The sequence below is a fragment of the Microplitis demolitor genome, chromosome 3 (genome assembly GCF_026212275.2).
Source record: "Microplitis demolitor isolate Queensland-Clemson2020A chromosome 3, iyMicDemo2.1a, whole genome shotgun sequence".
NCBI classification, from domain to species: Eukaryota; Metazoa; Arthropoda; class Insecta; order Hymenoptera; family Braconidae; genus Microplitis; species Microplitis demolitor.
The window spans coordinates 21,426,870-21,448,307 of record NC_068547.1 but is presented as its reverse complement, the minus strand read 5'-3'; the positions used below and the strand labels follow the sequence as shown (position 1 = coordinate 21,448,307).

The 21,438-nt window shown below is 28.2% G+C and overlaps 1 protein-coding gene across 1 annotated transcript; it reads right to left on the bottom strand.

The window, feature by feature from the left end:
* Positions 1-7,420: 7,420 nt before the first annotated feature.
* Positions 7,421-19,757, bottom strand: LOC103569835 (alpha-catulin). Its single transcript, XM_008547355.3, has 9 exons — positions 19,613-19,757; positions 13,715-13,904; positions 12,064-12,341; positions 10,536-10,778; positions 9,951-10,214; positions 9,628-9,882; positions 8,853-9,131; positions 8,235-8,774; positions 7,421-7,798 (listed from the first exon to the last, which is right to left on the bottom strand). Exons 1-9 carry the CDS (start codon positions 19,697-19,699, stop codon positions 7,649-7,651), a joined length of 2,286 nt encoding a protein of 761 aa, XP_008545577.1. The 5' UTR covers positions 19,700-19,757; the 3' UTR covers positions 7,421-7,648.
* Positions 19,758-21,438: the final 1,681 nt, after the last annotated feature.

Genomic DNA, 21,438 nt, shown 5'->3' with positions numbered 1-21,438 from the left:
TCGGCGTGCGACTACTCATTCATACTGCCTGCTACATAATATGTAAAAGAATAAAGCTTAGTTTATTTTTCTCTAATCTATTATACTTATTATTATCGAACCTTACCTATATTTATTATAAATTATATGGCTGTCCAGTAAGAAATTTCAAACAAAAAAAAAATGATGCAATTTTTTCTCAGCTGAAAAACTGTCGTCGAAGGGTCTCAGTAGTGAACACAAGGCTGAAATTTTGTCTAAAAACCGCCGAAATTTTGCTGATGTCAGCCTAGAAATGGTAGAAGAAAATCAGGCCTTGAAAAAAAACCGAAAATTGGCAGAAGTTTATTTTCGACTTCATTATTAAGAATCGTAAAATTTCGGCGTTCTTTTGGGCAATTTTCCGCTTCTAAAAAAAATTCTACAGCTTCGGTGTAATTTCGGGTTTTCGGTAAAATATTTTTACCAGAGAATTTATTGAAGAAAAAATAAATAAAAGAATTGCAAATTAATTTAAATACATGATAAATAAAAAAAAATTATTGGTTGAAATTTAAAACCATAAATTTTAAATTTGAAAAATTATGATTTGATTTCGAGGCCTGAGGATGTCGTTCTAAACTCAATAAAGTAATAAATTTATACAACAAAATTTTGATAGATTGATAATTTTACAAATTACCGTTCGATCGAATTCTGAAGAAACTCGATTACTTATAAAATATTTAATATATTATCAGAGGATGTACGTAAATTTGTATTTATGATATTTTATCTGATTCGAATAATTTAACCGGGAATCTAAAGATTATGAGTTTGCCTAATAAATATTTAAACAAATTGATCGAACAGTTATTGAGTTAGTAAAATAAAATTATTGGGATGAAAATTTATTTAAAAGTTTTCTCGTAAAACGCACAAGTATTTATCAGATCAAGCTGGAAGTTAATACAAGTGAGATTTAAATCTTGATAAATCGGATTCCCATTAAATTTGTTTAAATTGGTATGTAGTATAGATTTGCTGAAAGATAACGTGAACTAGAAATAATTTTTTATTTAAATTGCCGTCGATAAATTTATCGGTTTTTTATAAATCTTTAGTTTATCGTTGAATTTTGAGGTCTGGCACTCGTTATAAAGTTATTCAAATAATAAATTTATATAATAATTTGATGCTTCGATAATTTCCTGAACTGCCGATTGATCGAAAAAATTATTTGAAATATTTTTTATCTCTAGTCCGGTGTCCGGAAATGATATCGGTTTTATTATCAAATATTCGGAGGGAAATTTTAAAAATAAAATGTGACTTTTTTTATTTTTATTAATAAAAATTTCCGCATTTTTTCAGGTAATTGATTGGAGTAGCGTATAATAAAAAAAAGTAAAAATTTATTGCTAAAAATATTTTTTAGATAATTTTTTTATTGAGAAACCAAGCAAATATTTATCACAAATAATATATAGTCATAAAAGCTTTATTTATTTTATAATAATCCAGGAAAAAATTCAATAACAAAAAGTAGTAATATTTAATAGTTTTATAATAACAGATTTTTATTTATATATATATTTTTAGTTGTTTATAGTATCGGAGAAAATGTTGACAAATCATGCAGAATGAACACTAGATGTTACGTATTGCGTTTATTTTTATTAATTTTTAAAAATAAAATTCATCTGAACGCCCAAGGTATTTTATATATATTTATATAAATATATATCTCGAGACAGAAAAAACAAAAAGAGAAAACATAATCATAGCATTTTTTAGGAATATTAATATTGATATTATCTTTACATTTCTTTTTGAATTTGCAGCTGACGAGTTTTGCCATTCGCATTTGAAAAACATTTCTTCCTTTCGTTATTTTTTAATCTCTTTCCGCTGTCACAATTTTGCATTAACCCATTACGGACTAATGGAAACGTAAAATTTTTATAACCGCTGATATTATATATATTACTAATGTGTAGACAATAACAAGAAGAAATTTTTTTCTACAATTACTTTGTTATTATTATTAATATCATTTTATTTTTAATAAATATTTGTTTTCATCAGTCTGCACAACAATAACATAAATTATTATTATTATTATTATTATTATTTTATTTAATACTTTTGCGTTGAATCGAGGCTTCCAATAATATGGATTTTAATTTATAATTATTTATATTTTTATCAATAATATTATTTCAAAAATTATTATTATTATTGATTGGAAATAGATATAAGAATTTAATATCATAGAATGTAAAATAAACGATAAATAAATCTAATCAAATCTATGTTGTCGTTCATATAAAATTTATAAGGCACGTTAGTAACTTTTTTTTTTTTTTTTTTTTATATATAAATAGTGCCTTAGGTTTTTTTTTTAAATAATTGTACATATATGTATATATATTTTTTTCTAATTCAATAAATTGAATAATATATAACATTGAATCGTATATTTATTGATTTTTATAATTATATATATACTGCAAAAAATTGGGAGTGAATTTGAATTTTATTTCTATACGAATTCATTCCGTCACTCGGATTTCCGGAGTTTTTTTTTTAAATTACCCCGCGTACGGAGTGAAAGATAATTTTTATTTAAGTAGAGTAATTTTGTAGTGTTACGGATTTAATTTTAATCCGCATCTACTTGAATCCAAAATTTTGATGTTGAAATAAACTTTTTTCTGGAGTTAATTTCACTCCAAAGGCAATTAAATAAAAAAAATCATCTACTTGTGTTCATTTTGAACTTAATCCGCATTCACTCCAAAAATTTTTTACAGTTCGATGAAAAAAGATTTTATACATTTGGATAGAAAAAATGGACCGATCTATTTGTATACAATCACATAATGTTTTTATATCGATTATATATAATTATATAAAATTCAATATAATCGTATACAAATATATACATTTGTATATAAACACATTCTGTATTGGTATAGATTATATATAATTATATACAAATATATACATTTGTATATAATTACATACTGTATTCATATAGATTATATATAATTATATACCATTCTATATAATTGTATACAAATATATACATTTGGATATAATTTTATTATTCTTATTTGCATTTTTATACAGAATCATATACGATTGTATATAATTATATATAATTATATGAAAATTTTATATAATTATGCATTACTTCTATCCAATTGCATATCCCATACGAAAAAAATATATATCCGGGCAAATCTGCATATATGAGACATATATTTATAAATATGTTGCATATATGCGACATATTCCAGATTTGCGCAGATATATCCGGATGTATATTTTTTTCGTATGGGATAATTGATATATAACTGTATATACGTTTACATAAATTTTGATTTCCATCAAATCATAAGCTTCATTATTGCTACCATACAATATACGTATATATAAATATCAATAATTATATACGATTCAATTATTTTCTCAGTTACAATAACTATTTGTGCTTTAAACAATAAAACTTTTTGTGTATTTAAATTTATTTTACATTCTACTCATTATTAAATTCTTATTTATATATAATAGTCGATTATACTTAAGATTTTTCAAGTATGTATGTAATTTTTCATAGCTATAGATTTAAATATTTAGTTTGAATAATCCAATTGTTAGGCCGTACAATAGAGTATTAATTTTTTTTATATTTAAACATTTATGTGCCAAAAAATTTGGTCATTATACTTAACCTTTTTTTGATTGGATATAGAAAATTTTAAATATGGAGAAGCCGTTCTCAAAATTAAATACTCTCTTTTTCAAATTTTGTGAGGAAATATTTCCAAAAAAAAATGTTGATAAATCGAATGAATGTTTTAGTATAATGACCAAATTTTTTATAGCCCTCTAATCAAAACAGGAAATTATCAGTATCGAAGGTAAAGTTTTAAACGTGCAATATCTATTAATTATTATTATCAATAATAATATTAATTAATTTGTTAGATGAAAATTAGTAACTAAAGGAGCTTTAATTTTTTATTTAAACTAATTATTAATACTAAAATACTAAAAGTTTTGTATGTTAATTTACTTTCGCACCATAGGGTTAAACGACCTAACTAACAGTATTAATATAATAACAATATATTAACCATGAAAATTGAAATATTATTACCAATTATTATTATTATTATTATTATTATTATTATTATTATTATTATTATTATTATTATTATTATTATTATTATTATTATTATTATTATTATTATTATTATTATTATTATTATTATTATTATTATTATTATTATTATTATTATTATTATTATTATTAATATTATTATTAATATTCCGAGTGATTAAAATTTTTGAATTACAAATATTAATATTATTAAATTATTTGCTTACAAATATTTTTAAGTCTTTAAAAAAAAAAGCTCCGACAATTGTATTTGTTTAATAAATATCAATGTTATTATTACTTTTAATTATACAATAAATATTTTTTTATCTAAATAAAATCTTAAATCGGCACTGTTGCTCAGCTACTTTCACAGAATTACATAAATTCGTAATTATTTACTTTAAACTAATTAATCATTTATTTAAAACCTTTCAATAATAATTAATCAGTATTCTGTTAAATCTGATAATTACTTAAATCATTCAAATTCAGTCGTCACTTAATTCAAATATACAAATTCTTATTATTTTAAATCCGTAGGAAAAAAAAATTATCTACTTCACATTAAATGTCTCATTAAAAAATCTTGGTCGTGTATATTTGTGTGTGACATTCTAATTAGTGCTCTCTGATCGTCATATACATTATTATTATCATAATTATAATTACAGTAAATATCATAAACTTTGTGTTTTACTTTTCGTAATGTCTCTGACAGTTTTATTAATTGCATCTTTACTATAATTGATTATCATTAAATCAATCTTGTTTTTTTATTGGTGATTGCCTTTCAAAATTTATTATAATATATATATATATAAATATACTGCTCAAAATTTTTGGTGTAAAAATTATCCTCGGGACTTTACACAGTGTCCTTGGTGTGAATTGGTGTGAGTGTTATTGTCATCCCAACTGAGGATGGACTTCGGGTATCTTCGGTTTTTACTCCCACTCTGGATGTTTTATGGACCAAATGTTCTCTCACTTTTCTCTACGCATGCGCAGTTTATAAATGTTCGGTAGTCGAGGCAATTTCCGAGGTCCATTCTCTTACTGGGACCACAATATCTTCAACACCATTTGGTGTTATTAACTAAAATCTTACAGATTGTCTCGTCATATGACCCATAGTTAAAAATAACCTAATAACTTTAAAGAGAGTGAAATCGGCGATTTTCAAATGAACCGTTTTTATAGATAAAGACTCAAATTCATTCGATGCCTAAAATTTCTCGTTCGGAAATGTGTGAAAAAGAGAATATATGACATATCTTCTTATAAAGGCTTATAGTTTGAATTGTACGCTTTTTTGGTTTTCAAAAAATTTTTTCCAAATTGCAGCTTTTCAATGAGTTTACAATACGATTAACAAAAAAAAAAAATTACGCGCCAATTTGACATTAAATTTAATGACTGAAGCCAAAAGAGTGTATCGAAATATGGTTTTTTGGAATTAATGACACGATATTTAGTCAAAAATATTATTTAATATGTAAATTTGATTAATGTACTTATTAATTAATGATAACTTGTTGCTTACTAATCAAAATTATAGTGAGTAACGCGGAATGGTGTGAAAAAAGTAAAATATAGTGTGTAGAAATTATACAGATTTATTATTTACACCGTTATTTCACACCACGGTTGTGTAAAGTTCTAGGGAGTGATTTTGACACCAAAATTATTTACAGTGTAAGATTTAAATAAATTATTATTTTATATATAATTACTAAAATCCATTTGTGGACGGCTAATAATATGCGTTAAATGTTTCTTCATAATTAATTAATCAATTAATTAATATTTATTATTAATAAAGCTCAAAAAAGACTTTTAATAAATGAAATATGTTTAAAACTATACTTATTTTTTTAGTTTGCTTTTAAAAATATTTCAATAAATTACGTACTTGTGTATTTATTGTAGTAATTAATAACTCGTCATTCAAACTTATTGTATAATTAATTAATCAATCAACTTGCTAAATGGTTTATGTTTAATCGGAAGCCAGCGATTAAAATTAGTTTATTATTTGAAATAAGTTATGAGTGAAAAATGTATTCATTTTTTCCGTTATGTCATGAAAAAAAATAAAAAAAAAATTTTAATAGCAACCACCACTGTTTTGAAATTTTTTAATGAAAGACGCGTTCTGAGCTATTTTGAGCAACTTTTTGTATACAATTTTTTTTTTTTATTATTTTTTCGCTACACCAATTTAAAATACCGCAGCATTTAATTAATCAGTTGCTCTTGAGATCAAACAAAATTAAATCTATTATTGTTTGGGAACCGGGAAAATGGCTGCTAGAAAATTTTAAAAAAGTCTTGTCTTTTCCTGGAGAAAATCAGAAACTTTAAATAAATTTTCATTTATTTAATTCATAAAAAAAAATTTGAAAATAAAAAAAAAATTTGAAAAATAATTCTTGAGCATCTGAAGCTTCAAAATCATAATGAAAATAAATAATTATTATTTAGAAAAATTTGTAAAAAAAAAAAATCAGATACTTCATTTTACCCGGTCCCATAATTTTAAATTATATTTTGTATTTATTACAAATATTACTAGGATTCATTTCAAGAAGCGCGTTAGTAAAAAAAAATTTTATAAACTCATTTATATTAATTACATTGTAAGAAATTCGGAGTGATTACGGATTTTATTGAAATTCGAATTCACTCGGGGTTCCGGAGTTAAAAAAAAAATCAATCTAAATGCGGAGTAAATAGGGATTTTTACAGCAGTGTGATTTGGATTTTGTTTAAATCCGCATCCACTCCGGATTTAATCCAAGTTCACTCCGCCATTTTGTTACAGTGTAACTTTTTTTATTTATAAATATATTGATATCCGAATTGTTATCAATAGATTTATAATTAAAATAAAAAAAAAACTTTTCATACTGCACGCATCCACTGAAAATTCTGAACAGAGCATTCATCATTCGAGTTACAAAAAAATTTTCATTATTAATATTATTTGTTGTTTGTTATTGTTATTATTATTTGTGACCATTGACGTCATATCACTGATCGTCCCGTCGAATTTATTAATTATAACTATTTATTAAAACCTAATTATGCCTATCTAGTCAATCTAGCGATGCTTAAATTGAATAATGATATTAAAAAACGTCATTATGAATATATATATATTTATATTTATATGTAGATGACTAAAATAAATAATTAAAGTTGGTAAATTAAACGAATATGTTAATTTAGATAATTATTAAATAAGTAAATTATTTATAAATTATTTAGTAACCTTGAACACTTAATATAAATATAAATATTGATTGTTAAGTATGAAATATAATTTACCGTATTATGTAACAGAATAAATATAACCCAAAGGTATAATGGTAAATAAACAAACGGAGCCTGAGAAGACGGAAGCTGAGTGGTTGAAAGACAACAATGACGAAATTTCCGATTTGTTTAAAATAACAAAAAGGAAACTCGTGTTCGTCGCGTGTCTCCTTTGGCCCGTCGGGCCATACCAAACTGTCAGACAGACGGGTCGCTGCCTGGGGCTGATCCACTTTTGCTCCCATCAGCTCCAACTCCAGTACCGTCTCCATCTCCGGAATTGTCACCTCCTCTGTATGGTGATCCGCCAGCACCTCGGGCTGATAATCCACGGAAATCTAGATTGTACTGTTACAGATAAATATTTTCAATATTTTCATTTAAATATATTTTTATCGTGCATTAAATAATATTTTTAGATTGATAATAATAATTTTATTATTTTAATACTATAACTCGTGACACGAATAAGTGACATTAAAATTTTAGATTTCATTTTATTTTTAACGGTTTATATAAAATTCGTTTTATAAAAGTTCTCCTTGATCTACTTTACAAAAGTATTTTTTTTTTGAGTTTTATGTGAAAACTCGATATGAATTTTTTTTTTTTAATTTTTTCTATTTAAAGATTTTTATTCGCAATATCTATGAAAAGCTGGGGCAAGTTGGCCGAATTTTTGATAAAAAAATTTGAATTATTTTGAAAATTTTGGAGTCCCCGGACCGCTGAGGTCTCAACTTGCCCCATGCCCCTCTATATTATTAAAAATAAAAAAATTTACCTTTGTTGCACATTCGAAGCACGTGGTAACAACTTTTGATATGATATTCATTAAATTTTTCGTTTCCTGTATAACATTATCAACTTTAGTAAACGTCGCTGCTTTTCCCACGGTCGGATTTTTAACAGTAAATTGCAATTGCTGAACGTAAGTCGGTACACGGTCAAGATTTTCCAGCAAATCTTTTTTATTGGGGCCACCAGGTACCTGATAACTAAATTGTCTAACGACTTTGTACAAACGATTAGCTTCTTCGGCAAAGTATTCCGCCTGCGTAAATAGATCTTGAGTTGTTTTGAGTGCACCCTCTCCACGTGTAAATTGGTACATCGAGAAGGCCATGGAAGACATATTTTTTGCACGTTTAACAATATCATTATTTTCCTCTAATTGCGAGTTCCCACTCTCCTGCCACTTTTCTGTCTCCGCGTCCATTTCTGAGGTGATTAATTTCATTTCCAAACCAGCCTTAGCTATTTTCGCTTGTTCTTCGCTGTCCAATCGCACTGGTTTCAATGGCTTACTTGTTGTCCCGTGTTTCTGGAATCAAATAAATTATTTAAACACCCAATTGATTTACGGACTGATAAAATTTATGTTGTGTTTTCTTTAACTTACGCCGGGTCGCGGTAGCGACATGTAAACTTGTTTCTCCGGGCGGCTGTGGCAGAGTTCTAACACATCTTTTGCGACGGTGGTTACGTCGGACATGAGCCATTGCCACATATCTGCAAATACTTCGAGATTTTCTTTAGCTATTTTACTTGTTGGGTAACGTGCTAATGTGTGTGCTGCAGTAACAACTTGTGGACCATAAATACGCAAATTTATTTCTGTAAATTTTGCTGATACTTGCAATGATTCTGACAGCGCAATGTGTCTTAATAATTTGCATACCTAAATAATTAATTAGATAAATTAATTCAAATCATTTGAAAATTTTGAGTCAGACAAAATGGGGTAGCTCCAAAAAAATTTTTTTTTCATACCCATAATGAAATTTTCCTAGACTGAGTATTTAATTTAAGTAAAAAAATTATTATTCTCTATTCAGTAGAAGGAAAATCGAAAAATAATTTAAAAAAAAAAAAAATTTTGGTGAATTCTGGAATTCAAATTTTTTTTTTATTTTGAATAATAATTGAAAAAATTAATATTTGATTTATTTTCTGAACCTTTTTATTTACACTCCCCCATTTTGCTTTAACCCGTTTCTGCACAGAAAAAAAATAATTTCTTAGCGCAGAAAAATTTTTTTTGCTCCTAGAAAATTTGTAATTTTCCTTAGAAATTTTTCTCACTATGAATTGAAAGCAAGAATTTTTTTGAAGCGAAAAAAAATTCCTTTGAGCCACGATATTTTTTTCTGGACATAATAAATAAAATTATTTACTTCAAGAATATGTTCAATGTACTCATGAAATCGATCACTACTCTCCTGTAATCTATCGATCTCACTCGCCAATGCGAGATTACGAATTGTCGATACCAATTCTTGCCCAGCTTTAGTAACTTGCCCAAGATCACCGGCCTGTTCCATTGTCGTCGTTGCCAATTGTAATCGTAAATCACGCGTGGCTTTCAATACACTCAATACCGCTTGATCTAGCTCAGAGTTCGGTGACGTCGGTCCACTTTCATAATTTTGCTGTACAGATTTTTAAAAAAATTAAAAATATAAAATATTAATAAAATTAATTTTAAAAATTCAATTACCATACTGTTGCCGACTCTCAGAAGTGAATTGAGTTCAAGTTTAACCCGATCACAGAGCAGTAATATATTTTCCCGATGTTCATGACTCGTGTAAGCGCTATCTGTAAAGTCTTGTGTCCTCTCAACTACAGTATCAATCGTTGAAGTCAACGTTTCTCTACATTCAGGTAACATTAAAGTCATTCTTGTTGTCTCTACCATACGTTCAAAATTTTTCAACGCCGAACTCACAGTACTGCTGTCCCAATCCTGCTGCTGAGGACTCTAAAAAAAAAAAAAATTATAATTATTAATTAAAATATTAAAATTAAAGTGCGATAACAAATAAAAATTTTTATTGAAGCTTCGGTATTTAAAATTGAACAAAATATAAATTATTCATGCCCTTGTCAGTCGAGGTGCAATATCAAGTTTAATTGCCTCCGGCCACGTTTTAATAAAATAGTTATAATGATAATAATAATTTTAATTTAAAATACAAGTATAGAGTGAATAGTTTGTAAAATAAAAGTTTTAATAGAAGTGGGTGTGGTTGTGGGAGGCTAAATTAGAGACTCGACACTCGAGACGTAGGGCATAACAAACCTGTGAGTTTGAGTAAGACTGAGATTCATTGCAGTCAAGCACACCATCCTTCACGACATAATGAATCAAGTCCATGGCCCTTCTCATTTGGCAAAATACCGTATCTCGGTTTTCTTTAGCTGACGGACACTCGGGATGTCGTAAACAAGCTTTACTTGACGTCAAAAGCATCATTGTACTTCGCTCTAGTACTTGTCGGGCTGCAGCCATTTGTGCTCGGCGCCTTTCATCTTTTAAATCATTCTACAAAATTATTCATTACTATTTACTATTACATTTTTTTTATCACTGTTTTAATATTTAAACTTCAATCATGTAAAAAATTTTCGGGTTAAATCTGGAGTGAATGTCAAGCGGATGACTATTTATTTATTTAATTCCCTCGAAGTTAAATTCACTGCGAGTTTAATTTTATATTAAAAATCTGAATCAGAGTAAATGAGGATTTAAATAAAATCCAAATCACACTGCTGGAAAAAAAACTCCGAATTTTTTTCTTATACGGATTGAAATAAAATCTCATAAATTTTTAGTGCAAAAATTTTAAGGTTTCATTGAAAATAATTTTCTTAATTGAAAAAATTCAAATTTATATGAAAATATTTTCATTTTTTGGAGCAGTGTAAATAAATTATCATTTTTCTTTTTACTTTTTTTCTCAGCACACTTTCAAAATTTAATTTTGTGCTTTTTTGTAGGAAAGAACTGAGTAATTATGCCCACTAATTTTGTTTTTTACTTTAATATACTGGATTTTTTACTCGGTTATATTTAACAATGAGAAAAAAAAATAATTACCGGACACCCCATTTTTATTCAGCTCTCATCAAAATAATTTTATTCAACATCAATTGAGAATTTTAAAAATAGAAAATCTTTAATGAGTAATTTAGGCGAATCATTTAATGAAATTTCGCTCGGGATTAAAAGCTCAATATTTCATAAAATCATTTTTTATTTAAAATGTATCGATTTTTGTACTAATTTTAGATTGAAGCCCTTGTATTCGTTTAATAGAGATTTAAAAAAAAGGTTACAAAAATCTATGTCATTTTGATGATAAAAAGGACAAATGCTTTAACCCACAATGTCTGTACCAGATGTTTTATTATATATATATATACATATATATAAAAAATTTATCGTTCCAACTACAGAGACAGAGTGAAATATATTGAACAGGTAGAAGCGGTAGCCGTTATATCTTTACTTGAAATATGACTCTGATATTATGTAAATTTTCTGATGAAATTCAATTCAATAAAATATTTTTTCGCCATTTATTATATACATCTACACAAATATGTAAACATATATATAAATAGATATAAATATAAGATATGGCATGATAGCGATACCGGCAGTTTTGAAAAATTAGATCCATCAACTTTCAAATTTAAAATTTGAAATTCAATTTTGTTGTCATTTACAAATGTAATTTTTTCTTATGAGCTACAGATGCATGGATAAAAAATTAAATATGTATTAAGTCTGCTTACATATGTAATGTATGTAAGCGGTATTTTACCTGCCTATCTCCAGTTAAATGTGCAAGTTCGACCATTTCGGCCCCGAACTGACTGAAGGCTTTAACAAATTCCGTAAAGTTTGAAACGCTTTCGAGCCGCCCGAGACTACGGGCCACTTTGTCTTTGGCTAAGAGCAGTTGTTTTACGACCACAATGTCCGCCAAAAGTAGAACTCTGGTGACAGAGCCCAGAAGACATCTCGCCGCTCTCACCACTGATCCTCTGTCTGCTAAACTATCTTCCATTGCGCATTCACATAATTTTTCTATGGCACCACCTGCACGAGTAAGTTTTATAAATTAATACTCATCTTGACGTTCGCTTCGAGCATTTTTACTTTTAGTTTTTTTTCTTCGTTTAACTAAATTTAAAAATAACTCGCGTTTCATAACTTTTTTATAAAAAAAAGTTCACGGATTAAATATTTGCTTTTTAAATAAAATAATAATTTACATAGAATATTTTAATTTAAATAGATGACTTTTTTTTGGTAATTTAAATACCAAATGAATTGGTTTCACTGTCAATTACTATTTGAAAACAATTAGTTTTAAACGTAAGGTAAAAAACCCATTAGACTACTCAATATAAATTGCTAAATTAAATGAAAATTTTTTTTTGTTGTTTTTAAATATGGGTTTCGGTCCAATTTTCGAAAATCGAGATCTCGATGTTTTGAGCTCCTAGAAAGCTATTCCGACTATTTCCGGATGGACGTCTGGCCGTGTGTTTGTACGCTGATAAAAAAGTTGATTTGATTCAAGAGCGAAAATTTTGAACCAAAAGATATTTATTTGACCCAAGAATAATTTTTTGGCTCAACAATTTTTTCTCTTGACTCAAGAAAATTATTTTTTTAAAAATGGAATTCTTGGTTCGAGATTTTCGCTCTTGAATCAAGTTAACTTTTTTATCAGTGTAGGCTTTTTTTGTCCGACGATGTCTTTGGAATGAACCAATCGTTCTTGGCGGCAATTGAAAGAACTCATGACTTAGAACTGATAAGTAGTGTTCGAGTTATAAAAAAAAATTTTCTTTAGATTTTTTTCTTATAACTTATAAACCACTCGCTGGATTCACCTCAAAATCAAATCAGTTCTCAGTATTGGTAAGCTCTTTTGATTGCCGCGAAAAAAGCGCGAGTCGATGGATTCGTTCCAAAAATATTGTCGGAAAAATTTTTTTTTTTTTTCAGTGAAATGTATGTTCCGTCATGTTTAGCAGTTTTTTAAAAATCCAAGATAAGTAATTTTTTTTCATTCGCTTCTATGTGATAGCGTTCCTCCAGACTTGCCTGATAATCCCGAGCCTTAAAGTATCCATCAGAGTCTTAATTTTAATCAGAATCGCAGTCTAAGAAATTCTATAGAAAATTTTGAATTTTGAGTTTTCCCTCCGTCAACCCTTTTGCAGATTTTTTTGTTATAAAAATTATAAAAACGCATTAATTAATTAAAGTGAGCAACGGCACTGATCAGATTAAGGGTCTTTTACCTCATACGCATTACTAATACTAAATGTATGAGAATTAAAATTAATTTTCAACATCAAAGTCATAAGTTTTTTTTGTAATTTATATAATTACTGGTAATTGATTTGGATTTAATTCCCGTCCCCTAAATATATATATAAAAAAAAAAAAAAAATTACCAGCAACTCTGGCTTCTTTACAAGCGTCGTACATGGTCTGTTTGATTTCAGGATTGTCATCTGCTATTGTTTCTCCGACAGTAACAAATCTCTCGACAGCAAGATTTACCGCCTGGCCGACTCTTGCCACAGCACGCAGACTGCGGTCGGAGCATAATGGCCTTTCTCGGTGCGATACCAGCGTCGAGATCTAATAACAAAATAATATTACCGTTAATCACCTCTTCATTATCACCATAATACCATTCAATTTACACCAACAATGGCGTAAATATATATATATATATATATATATATATATATATATATAATATAAATAAACATAATTATTATAACATGTATACATAACCGGAACTTTAACTAGCTCGGCCATATCTATGTGTCGATGTGTGTGCTTATTAATTAGTTACCAACAATGCCTATACTTATTATTATTATTTTTAGTGTAAGTGTGTCGTATATCAATTTAGTGTCACGATGTAGAAATCCTAAAATATGTAACTCCTACAATACGTCTTCTTTAAAGTGTGCGCTAAAAAATGAACATTAAATTTAAAAAATTGACATCAATAATCTTTCAAAAATTAATTAACTGATTAATTTATTTTATCGACAAACAGCCATCTCTAAAATTAAATCTAAGAGCCGTAATCTATTGACACTTGTCATCCTAATGAGCTTCAGCTTAAACTTTTTTGCGCAGCTATTGCAATTTTTTAGCAACAACTATTTTCACTACTTTCTTATAATAATAAATATACATACATACATACATATAAATATAAATGTATAAAATATGTGAGATGAATAAAAAAAAAGGTGACATGATTTCTATTAAACGAAAAATTATTAAAACGCATACGCATCAATTTTTTTATAATAATAAATGTATTTATTATCATAAATACATGGATATAAATTTCCTTTTTTTTTTTTACATTTAACAGCGCATTATATTTTGAATTAGATAAACAAATGGACATGCATAACTATTGAACGCGTAGGAACAAAGAGCCATACCTGCTGATCAGTAGTAATTCCTCCTTCGTACATTTTTAATGCAGTTATTTCTTTGTTCTATATACGCTTTTTATTTAACTATATTTATTTTTCCTTTTTTTCTAGCCCTCGTTATAAAGTTTAAACAGTTGCTCCAGTTCAAGTTACGCTGACGTCTATCGCTTTGTTATTAAATATATAATATACTTTTTTTTTTTTTTTTTTTTTTTTTTCTATCAGTCTCAGACAAAAACGGAGTGCAATTCAGTCGTTCTTTTTTTATTACAATTAATAATTATTATTAATATTAATATTAATTTTTTAAATTTAATATTATTATTGTTTTCTGTCACAATTAATCCTTATCTTATTACCTTGAATCTCATTAGATTACTCATTATCATTATTAAATATTCATTAAAATATACTCTCAATTAGCCAACATTTTTTACAGATATGTGCATTCGCAATAGACTTCTGTTAAATAATATATCACTATATACTTTTAAAATGTGCTTGCGTACTCTTACGCAGTAAAAGTAACCAGTGTCGTTTAGAAGCCTGTGTCGAAGAAAAAATTATGATAGTAAATAATGTACGATATTCTTCACTGTCACTATTATATATTTTATATATGATTTTTTGACGTATATTATTGCCTTTGTTTCTATCCTAGGCTGCAATTAGCTTAACAGTTACAATATAATTATTTAATCTTAGAGTGAATAAAGCTATAGTTTATTTTGATATTCAATGAGTGATTAAGTGACTTGTTGGTAACAATCAAAGGCTAATTCCAAGTCTCATTTAAACGTAACGGTGATATGAAGTATATATATATACATATATATCTCATGAAATAAATTATCTTCATTTAAAACATTTCTTCAGTATTGTCCGAGTTTATACTTTTCTGATTCTGTAAAAAATTAATGACAAAAATATATATTTATTTATATCTATATATATGCATATATATATGGTATGCTATCAGATGTACATTCGCCAGAAAAGAAAAGGAAAAAAGTTGAATTATTTTTTTCTTTGTCTTCTTCTTCTTCTTCTTCTTCTTTTTCAATTAATTTTTTTTTAGTTGCTGCACGGCCTTGAATATTGTCACGATTTAATACTCAACAATTCATTTCTTATCTTGATATTCTTTTTATACTTTTCTGGTTGAAAATAAAAAATTAAACTTTAACGAAACTCTTGAGTATTAATTTGTTGAGCACAATTACATCGATTTATTCAGAATAAATATATATATATTTATATTTATACTAAGTGTCTATTTAAAATAATTATCTCACTACTTGTACTTAATTTTTCTGATTGTTTTTAATTAATTGAAATAATAAATTCCCGGGTAAATTCATCTGTTACTTTAAAACGATCCATTGCAATTATTTTTTATTTATCTTCCCTTTTTTTCTTCTTTTTTTTCTTCCACTCTCTCTTTCTCTGGTTATAGATTCGTTCTTTTATATATTTGTTATTATTCCCGAGCAATTTTCCAACAATATGCAGCAAAAGTGGAGCCAGATATATCTTAAAGTCTATTATTCTCGTTCAATCTTTGGCCACATTTCATAATCTATATATTTTCTTCAGCTCTTTTATTACTATTATTATTTAGCATATACAAATACATAAATATTTTTATAATAATCTTTAATGGATGATAAATACTAAGTAAAAGTACAAGTATTAGTACAGTAAGCTAAGCCAAATTAAGCTTACAACATAATAACGGGCCTTGAATACACGTCACGAGATTCGATATCGTGGCTCAATGTTACTTGCACCGTTCGTGATATGTCACGCAACAAAACTCACCCCTATCTTCTTTTTTTCTCTTACTCAAAATTTATCTCTGCATCGAAAAAAAATTCCATCCGACCCATTTACCACCACTATTTTTTTTTTTACTATTATTACTATTACTATTATTATTATTATTATTATTTATTTTTTTGACTTTTCAAGCAGCCAATCCGAAACATAAAATCCGGGTGAAATAAAACCGAGTAAAAGCAAAGAAAATAAATTACAGCACAAATTTATATATTTAATTCAGTGTACGTGTCAGTTAAATCCATATGATTATTTATTAAACTATATGTATATGTTGGTATTTATTATATATATATGTATGTATGTATGTGTGTATATATAATAGTGAATGTACGACTGCGAAGCCAACTTCAAGTGTGGATAACAGTTGAAATACAAAGCAGGTACTGAGCTTGCTGAGTGCCTAGGGAAGACTGAGGGGTTAAAAAGCACGGTGCTGCAGCCTAGACGGTGGGTGGTTAAAACAAGGTTGTGAGCTGCGTATACGATGTTGAGATAGATATATATGATATTAACTGAGCATGGATGCGAATAAGACGAGGATAACGCCAATGGTATCCACGGCATCCAATACTCAGACTGCTACAAATAGTCTACCTATATCTGCATCTATATATATGTATATGTGTATATGTATATATATATATAGAGCAAGGCATGTACCCTCAGTACATGGGACATAGTACGTAGTACATAGAGTACTGAGTACACTCGTACTTAGTTAAAATATGTGTTATATAGTTTCTGGGTAGAAAGGTACAACGCGCATCCTCACAACGACAATCAATACCCTGCTGGTGCCAGACCTACCCACTATATATCTATTTAACTTTTATTTCATATATCTACTTCTATTCGTCTTCTTCCCGATATATAGTATATATTTAAGACTCTTAATGTCAATATTTGCCGCTAACTCTTTTACACTACGCTTCATTCTCTTTACGGCTTTTTCTTTGCTGTTTCTATTTTTAGACTTTCATTCATCCGATCAGCAGATTTTTTTTTTATTATGTTTTGTCTAAGCTTTGCTCGAAGGGTCAAAGTTTGGAGAACAATTTATGTAATTATTATTTTTTTTATCGAGGTTTAATGGACAGTCGTTTGAAAATGTTAATTATCTGGGGGTTAAATTAGACTGCACCTGTGGATTTTTAGGATGCGTGGGTGTGTACGCTCACTTGTGCTTTCGCTTGCTCGGTTGGCTTGCTCACTCATTCAGTCGACGAGTTGTTTTATTTGTGTCCGTGTCTGCGTGTGGGCTTTGGGAGGAAAAGGAGGAGGCGGTGAATGTGTGGATGAATACGGTGACTAGACACCTGCGGTTTATGTCACTAGTAGTTTTATTGTGGTACCTATTCTCAAACACAATGGCTCATCAAATTCTGACGTTACGCTTTGATAAACTGCTTTCTTTGCTGCTAAAGAATATTTCAATGGTATTATTTTTAGATTATACTTTTTGTAAACACAATAAATTTCGTATTTTCATTTTTTTTATCAATAATTTTATTGGTACTTTTAAAAGTATGTCAGCTTGAGTTTTCGTTAAAAATCGGGAGTGATTACGGACTTTATTTCACTCCAAATTCACTCCATCACTCGGAGATTCGGAGTTTTTAAAAATTACTCCGCATATGAGTAAATAAGAAATTTTTTTTCAGGGGGGTGATTTCGGAGTGATTTGGATTTTATTTCAAACCGCATTCACTTCAACCGGTGTCGATATTAAAATTACTTTCCCTGCGGGGTGAAATTTACTCCAAAGTTCTTGATTTGAACCCCAAATTTTTTAGCGTACACTGGGGTAATATTTTTTTATTTCTAAAACTCTTGTACTTAAGTCGAAAATTTTCGAATTTTAATTTTCGAATTAATTAGGAGGGAAAAAAAATGTAAGAAGCTGCTGTAGCATTAATTTGAGACCCCCATAAAGCGTTTGCAGCTTTGAAATTCAAAAAATTCATATAAAATTGATCATTTCTATTAATTTTATTTGCCGTAAAATTAAATTTCGAAAATAAAAAAAATTGAGCTTTTATAGCCGAAAAAAAATTTTTTCGGGTCAAAATTAGTGACTTACTTCTGCATATTACCGTAATTTTTTTTTTTCAATTTTAATAATCAATCTTATCATTAATTACTTATATACTTTCAGCAGCAATTAAGTAGTGCATAAAGATGATTCATGAATTTATAAACATGAATTTAAAATTCTAAAAGCTCTTTCCGCGTATAAATTATAACTTAATTTCTCTTTACTTCAAAAATTAATGTCTAGAGTAAAAACTAGCTTAATAAAAAAACCAACATTTACAAAAAATAAATTCAAATTTTCCTTAAAAAAAAAAAAAAAAAAAAAAAAAATCAAAAGAAAATATAATCCTCCAAAACGAGCGGGAGCGCATGCTCGAGAGTTGTCAAAGTCTAAAAGTATTTCTCCCTGTAACCTATTATTGGATCGAAAATAAAAATTGATCAGCCTAATTTCGAGTTTGTCAATAAATTCAATATCACCCATTTATAAATATCACCCTCAATCTTCTACCAAAAAAAAAACATCATAAATAGTCTTATATTGTACAACGCAACACAACACACAAGTGACGTCTCAAAAATAAATAAAGTAAACTTTATCCCGAATAATGTCAAATTATCCACTCACCTATTCGCAAACGAACTTTCCAATGAACACAAGCTCTGATAAAAACATTTATTATTAAATTGGTAAATATTGTTGAAACTTACACAGATTTTAAACCGAGGTTATGGTGCATGGTGTTGCAAGACGAAAAAATGGTGCGTAACTAAAATAAAATCTCGTACTACGTCTCGATATTTCATAGCCATCCACCCACACACACACACATACATACACACACATACACATTTTCATGTTATTAATAGACAATAATAATAATAGTGAAAAAAAAAGTAGTGTAAGTAAACATAATTGTGGAAAGTAGTAGAAGCAAGTGGAAGACCGGTAAGTAGAAAAAGACGATAGGTATTTGAAAGTCAGCCGGTTGTTGGTGATAATCTTACCTGTTTCACTAGTGGGAGAAGAGTCTGTTCTATGCTACGGGTTTTAATCTCAAGGGTGGCTGGGTCTACGGGGTCGGGTGTCTCCATGACTCGAAAACTCAACTCCGTCTCTTGTAGACCCGAGACCCGAGACCCGAGTCGAGAGCCCAAGGTTCGTTGCACCCTGTACAACCCTCGGCCCTCGGCCCTCGGACTCGGCACGACTCCCCCGGCCCGCGTGCCCTCGATCACGCACTCGCCACGGCACTCTCCACTCTCCTTACGCGCGCCCTCACCCTCGCCGAACCGAAACCCTTGTGGCTTATGGCTCACGCTCACAGGCTACGGGGATTACTGTACTTTGTTTCACACTTGCGTCGTCAAGTCCTGACGTCGCGACGCTACAACACCAGCACCTCTCTCGGACGGTCCTTTAACCAAGACGTCGCATCGACGGTATCTGTTTTTAGTCTACAAGTTTTTCCGCTGCTTAACGACATCTGACGATTTTTCTTTGAAATTTATTCGTCAAATTGACGTTTTACTTTTTTAACTTTCTTTCCTCGTATTTTTTTTTTTTTTTTTTTTTTATTAAATACACAACTTTTTCTATTTATTCTTTTAATTTATTTCGATGCCGCGGTTTATTAATCGTGAACTTTACTCGCGCCAAGGACTCGCAGTCAAGATCACGGTCAATGGGAATTTAATTCATGCTAATGGAAATAAATTACATTTATTGCTCAATGTTATGTAATTTAATATGTAGTATCTACATTTTTCTATTGTTTTAATGTGTCATATATTATTACGTATATACATATATTATGACGCATTATTGTATAATAATAAAAAAAAATCCACATCTCTATTAAATTTTTTTTTTTCAATTTATTTATTTTTTTTTTTTTCAATTTGTTTTTTTTTTTTTTTTTTTTTTTTTTTGACTAATTTAATTTTTTACAGTGACGGTATATTTTTTTTTCTGAGCTTGACAGGAAAACAGCTTGCTCTGATTTATCGCTATAAATTATTTTGTGCTCTTCATGATAGTGTGTAAATATATATACACATATATGTTGAAGGTTGAAGTCTATTTATTTAACTTTTATAAGGTGACAAGTCGTATTATATGAAAATATAAAGTAGCATTGATTTTCAATTTATCATTTTATTATAAGCTCGAAAATTAATGTTTTACTTGAGTAAACTTTTTTCAGAGCGTAAATATTTTATTAAATTCTACTGAATTTTTTTTAGCCATTAAAGTAAATATCCAGTAATAATAATCATTACCATAATAATAATAATAATATTTTAGCTATTTAACCATCAACTCATAATGTGAAAAAAATAATTAAAAAGAGAGCATTGACCACCCGGCTATTCACCTCTTGTAATTACGGTAAAGAGATGAAAATAATTATTTACTCTTACGAAAGTAATTAAAAAAATTTTTTAATTTAAAAATTCTAAACAAATATTTTTTTATTACAATTTATAATTAAATATTTTTTAAAAAATTAAATTTATGTAATTATTAATCATCAATTTCTACCAATGATGATTTATACCAATTGTTAACAAACATGATACCTTCCGGTAGTGACATTGCAGTTTTAAACCGAGGAGATATCGGCAATTGCTGATAATTAAACGATTAAAATTAATTACGTTGTAATTAATATGCACAAAACTTGATTTAGACGTTTTCGTATTAAATCATGGCTAAGTAAGACAGTTAAGTCTGAACCAAGGCGAACCCACCTTGGTTTGGACTTGACTGGCTTACTTAGTCATTTAAGACCAAAAAATCTGATCAAGTTTTATTTGTGACCTAGGATAGT

What these genes read in the sequence shown, in the direction of transcription:
- LOC103569835 (XM_008547355.3), bottom strand. Translation starts at nt 19,699, where the DNA reads ATGGAGACACCCGACCCCGTAGACCCAGCCACCCTTGAGATTAAAACC. An exon ending in AGTCTTACTCAAACTCACAG is followed by an intron (nt 10,215 to 10,535) that starts GTTTGTTATGCC and finishes TTTTTTTTTTAG; the next exon opens with AGTCCTCAGCAGCAGGATTG. An exon ending in TGAGAGTCGGCAACAGTATG is followed by an intron (nt 9,883 to 9,950) that starts GTAATTGAATTT and finishes AAATCTGTACAG; the next exon opens with CAAAATTATGAAAGTGGACC.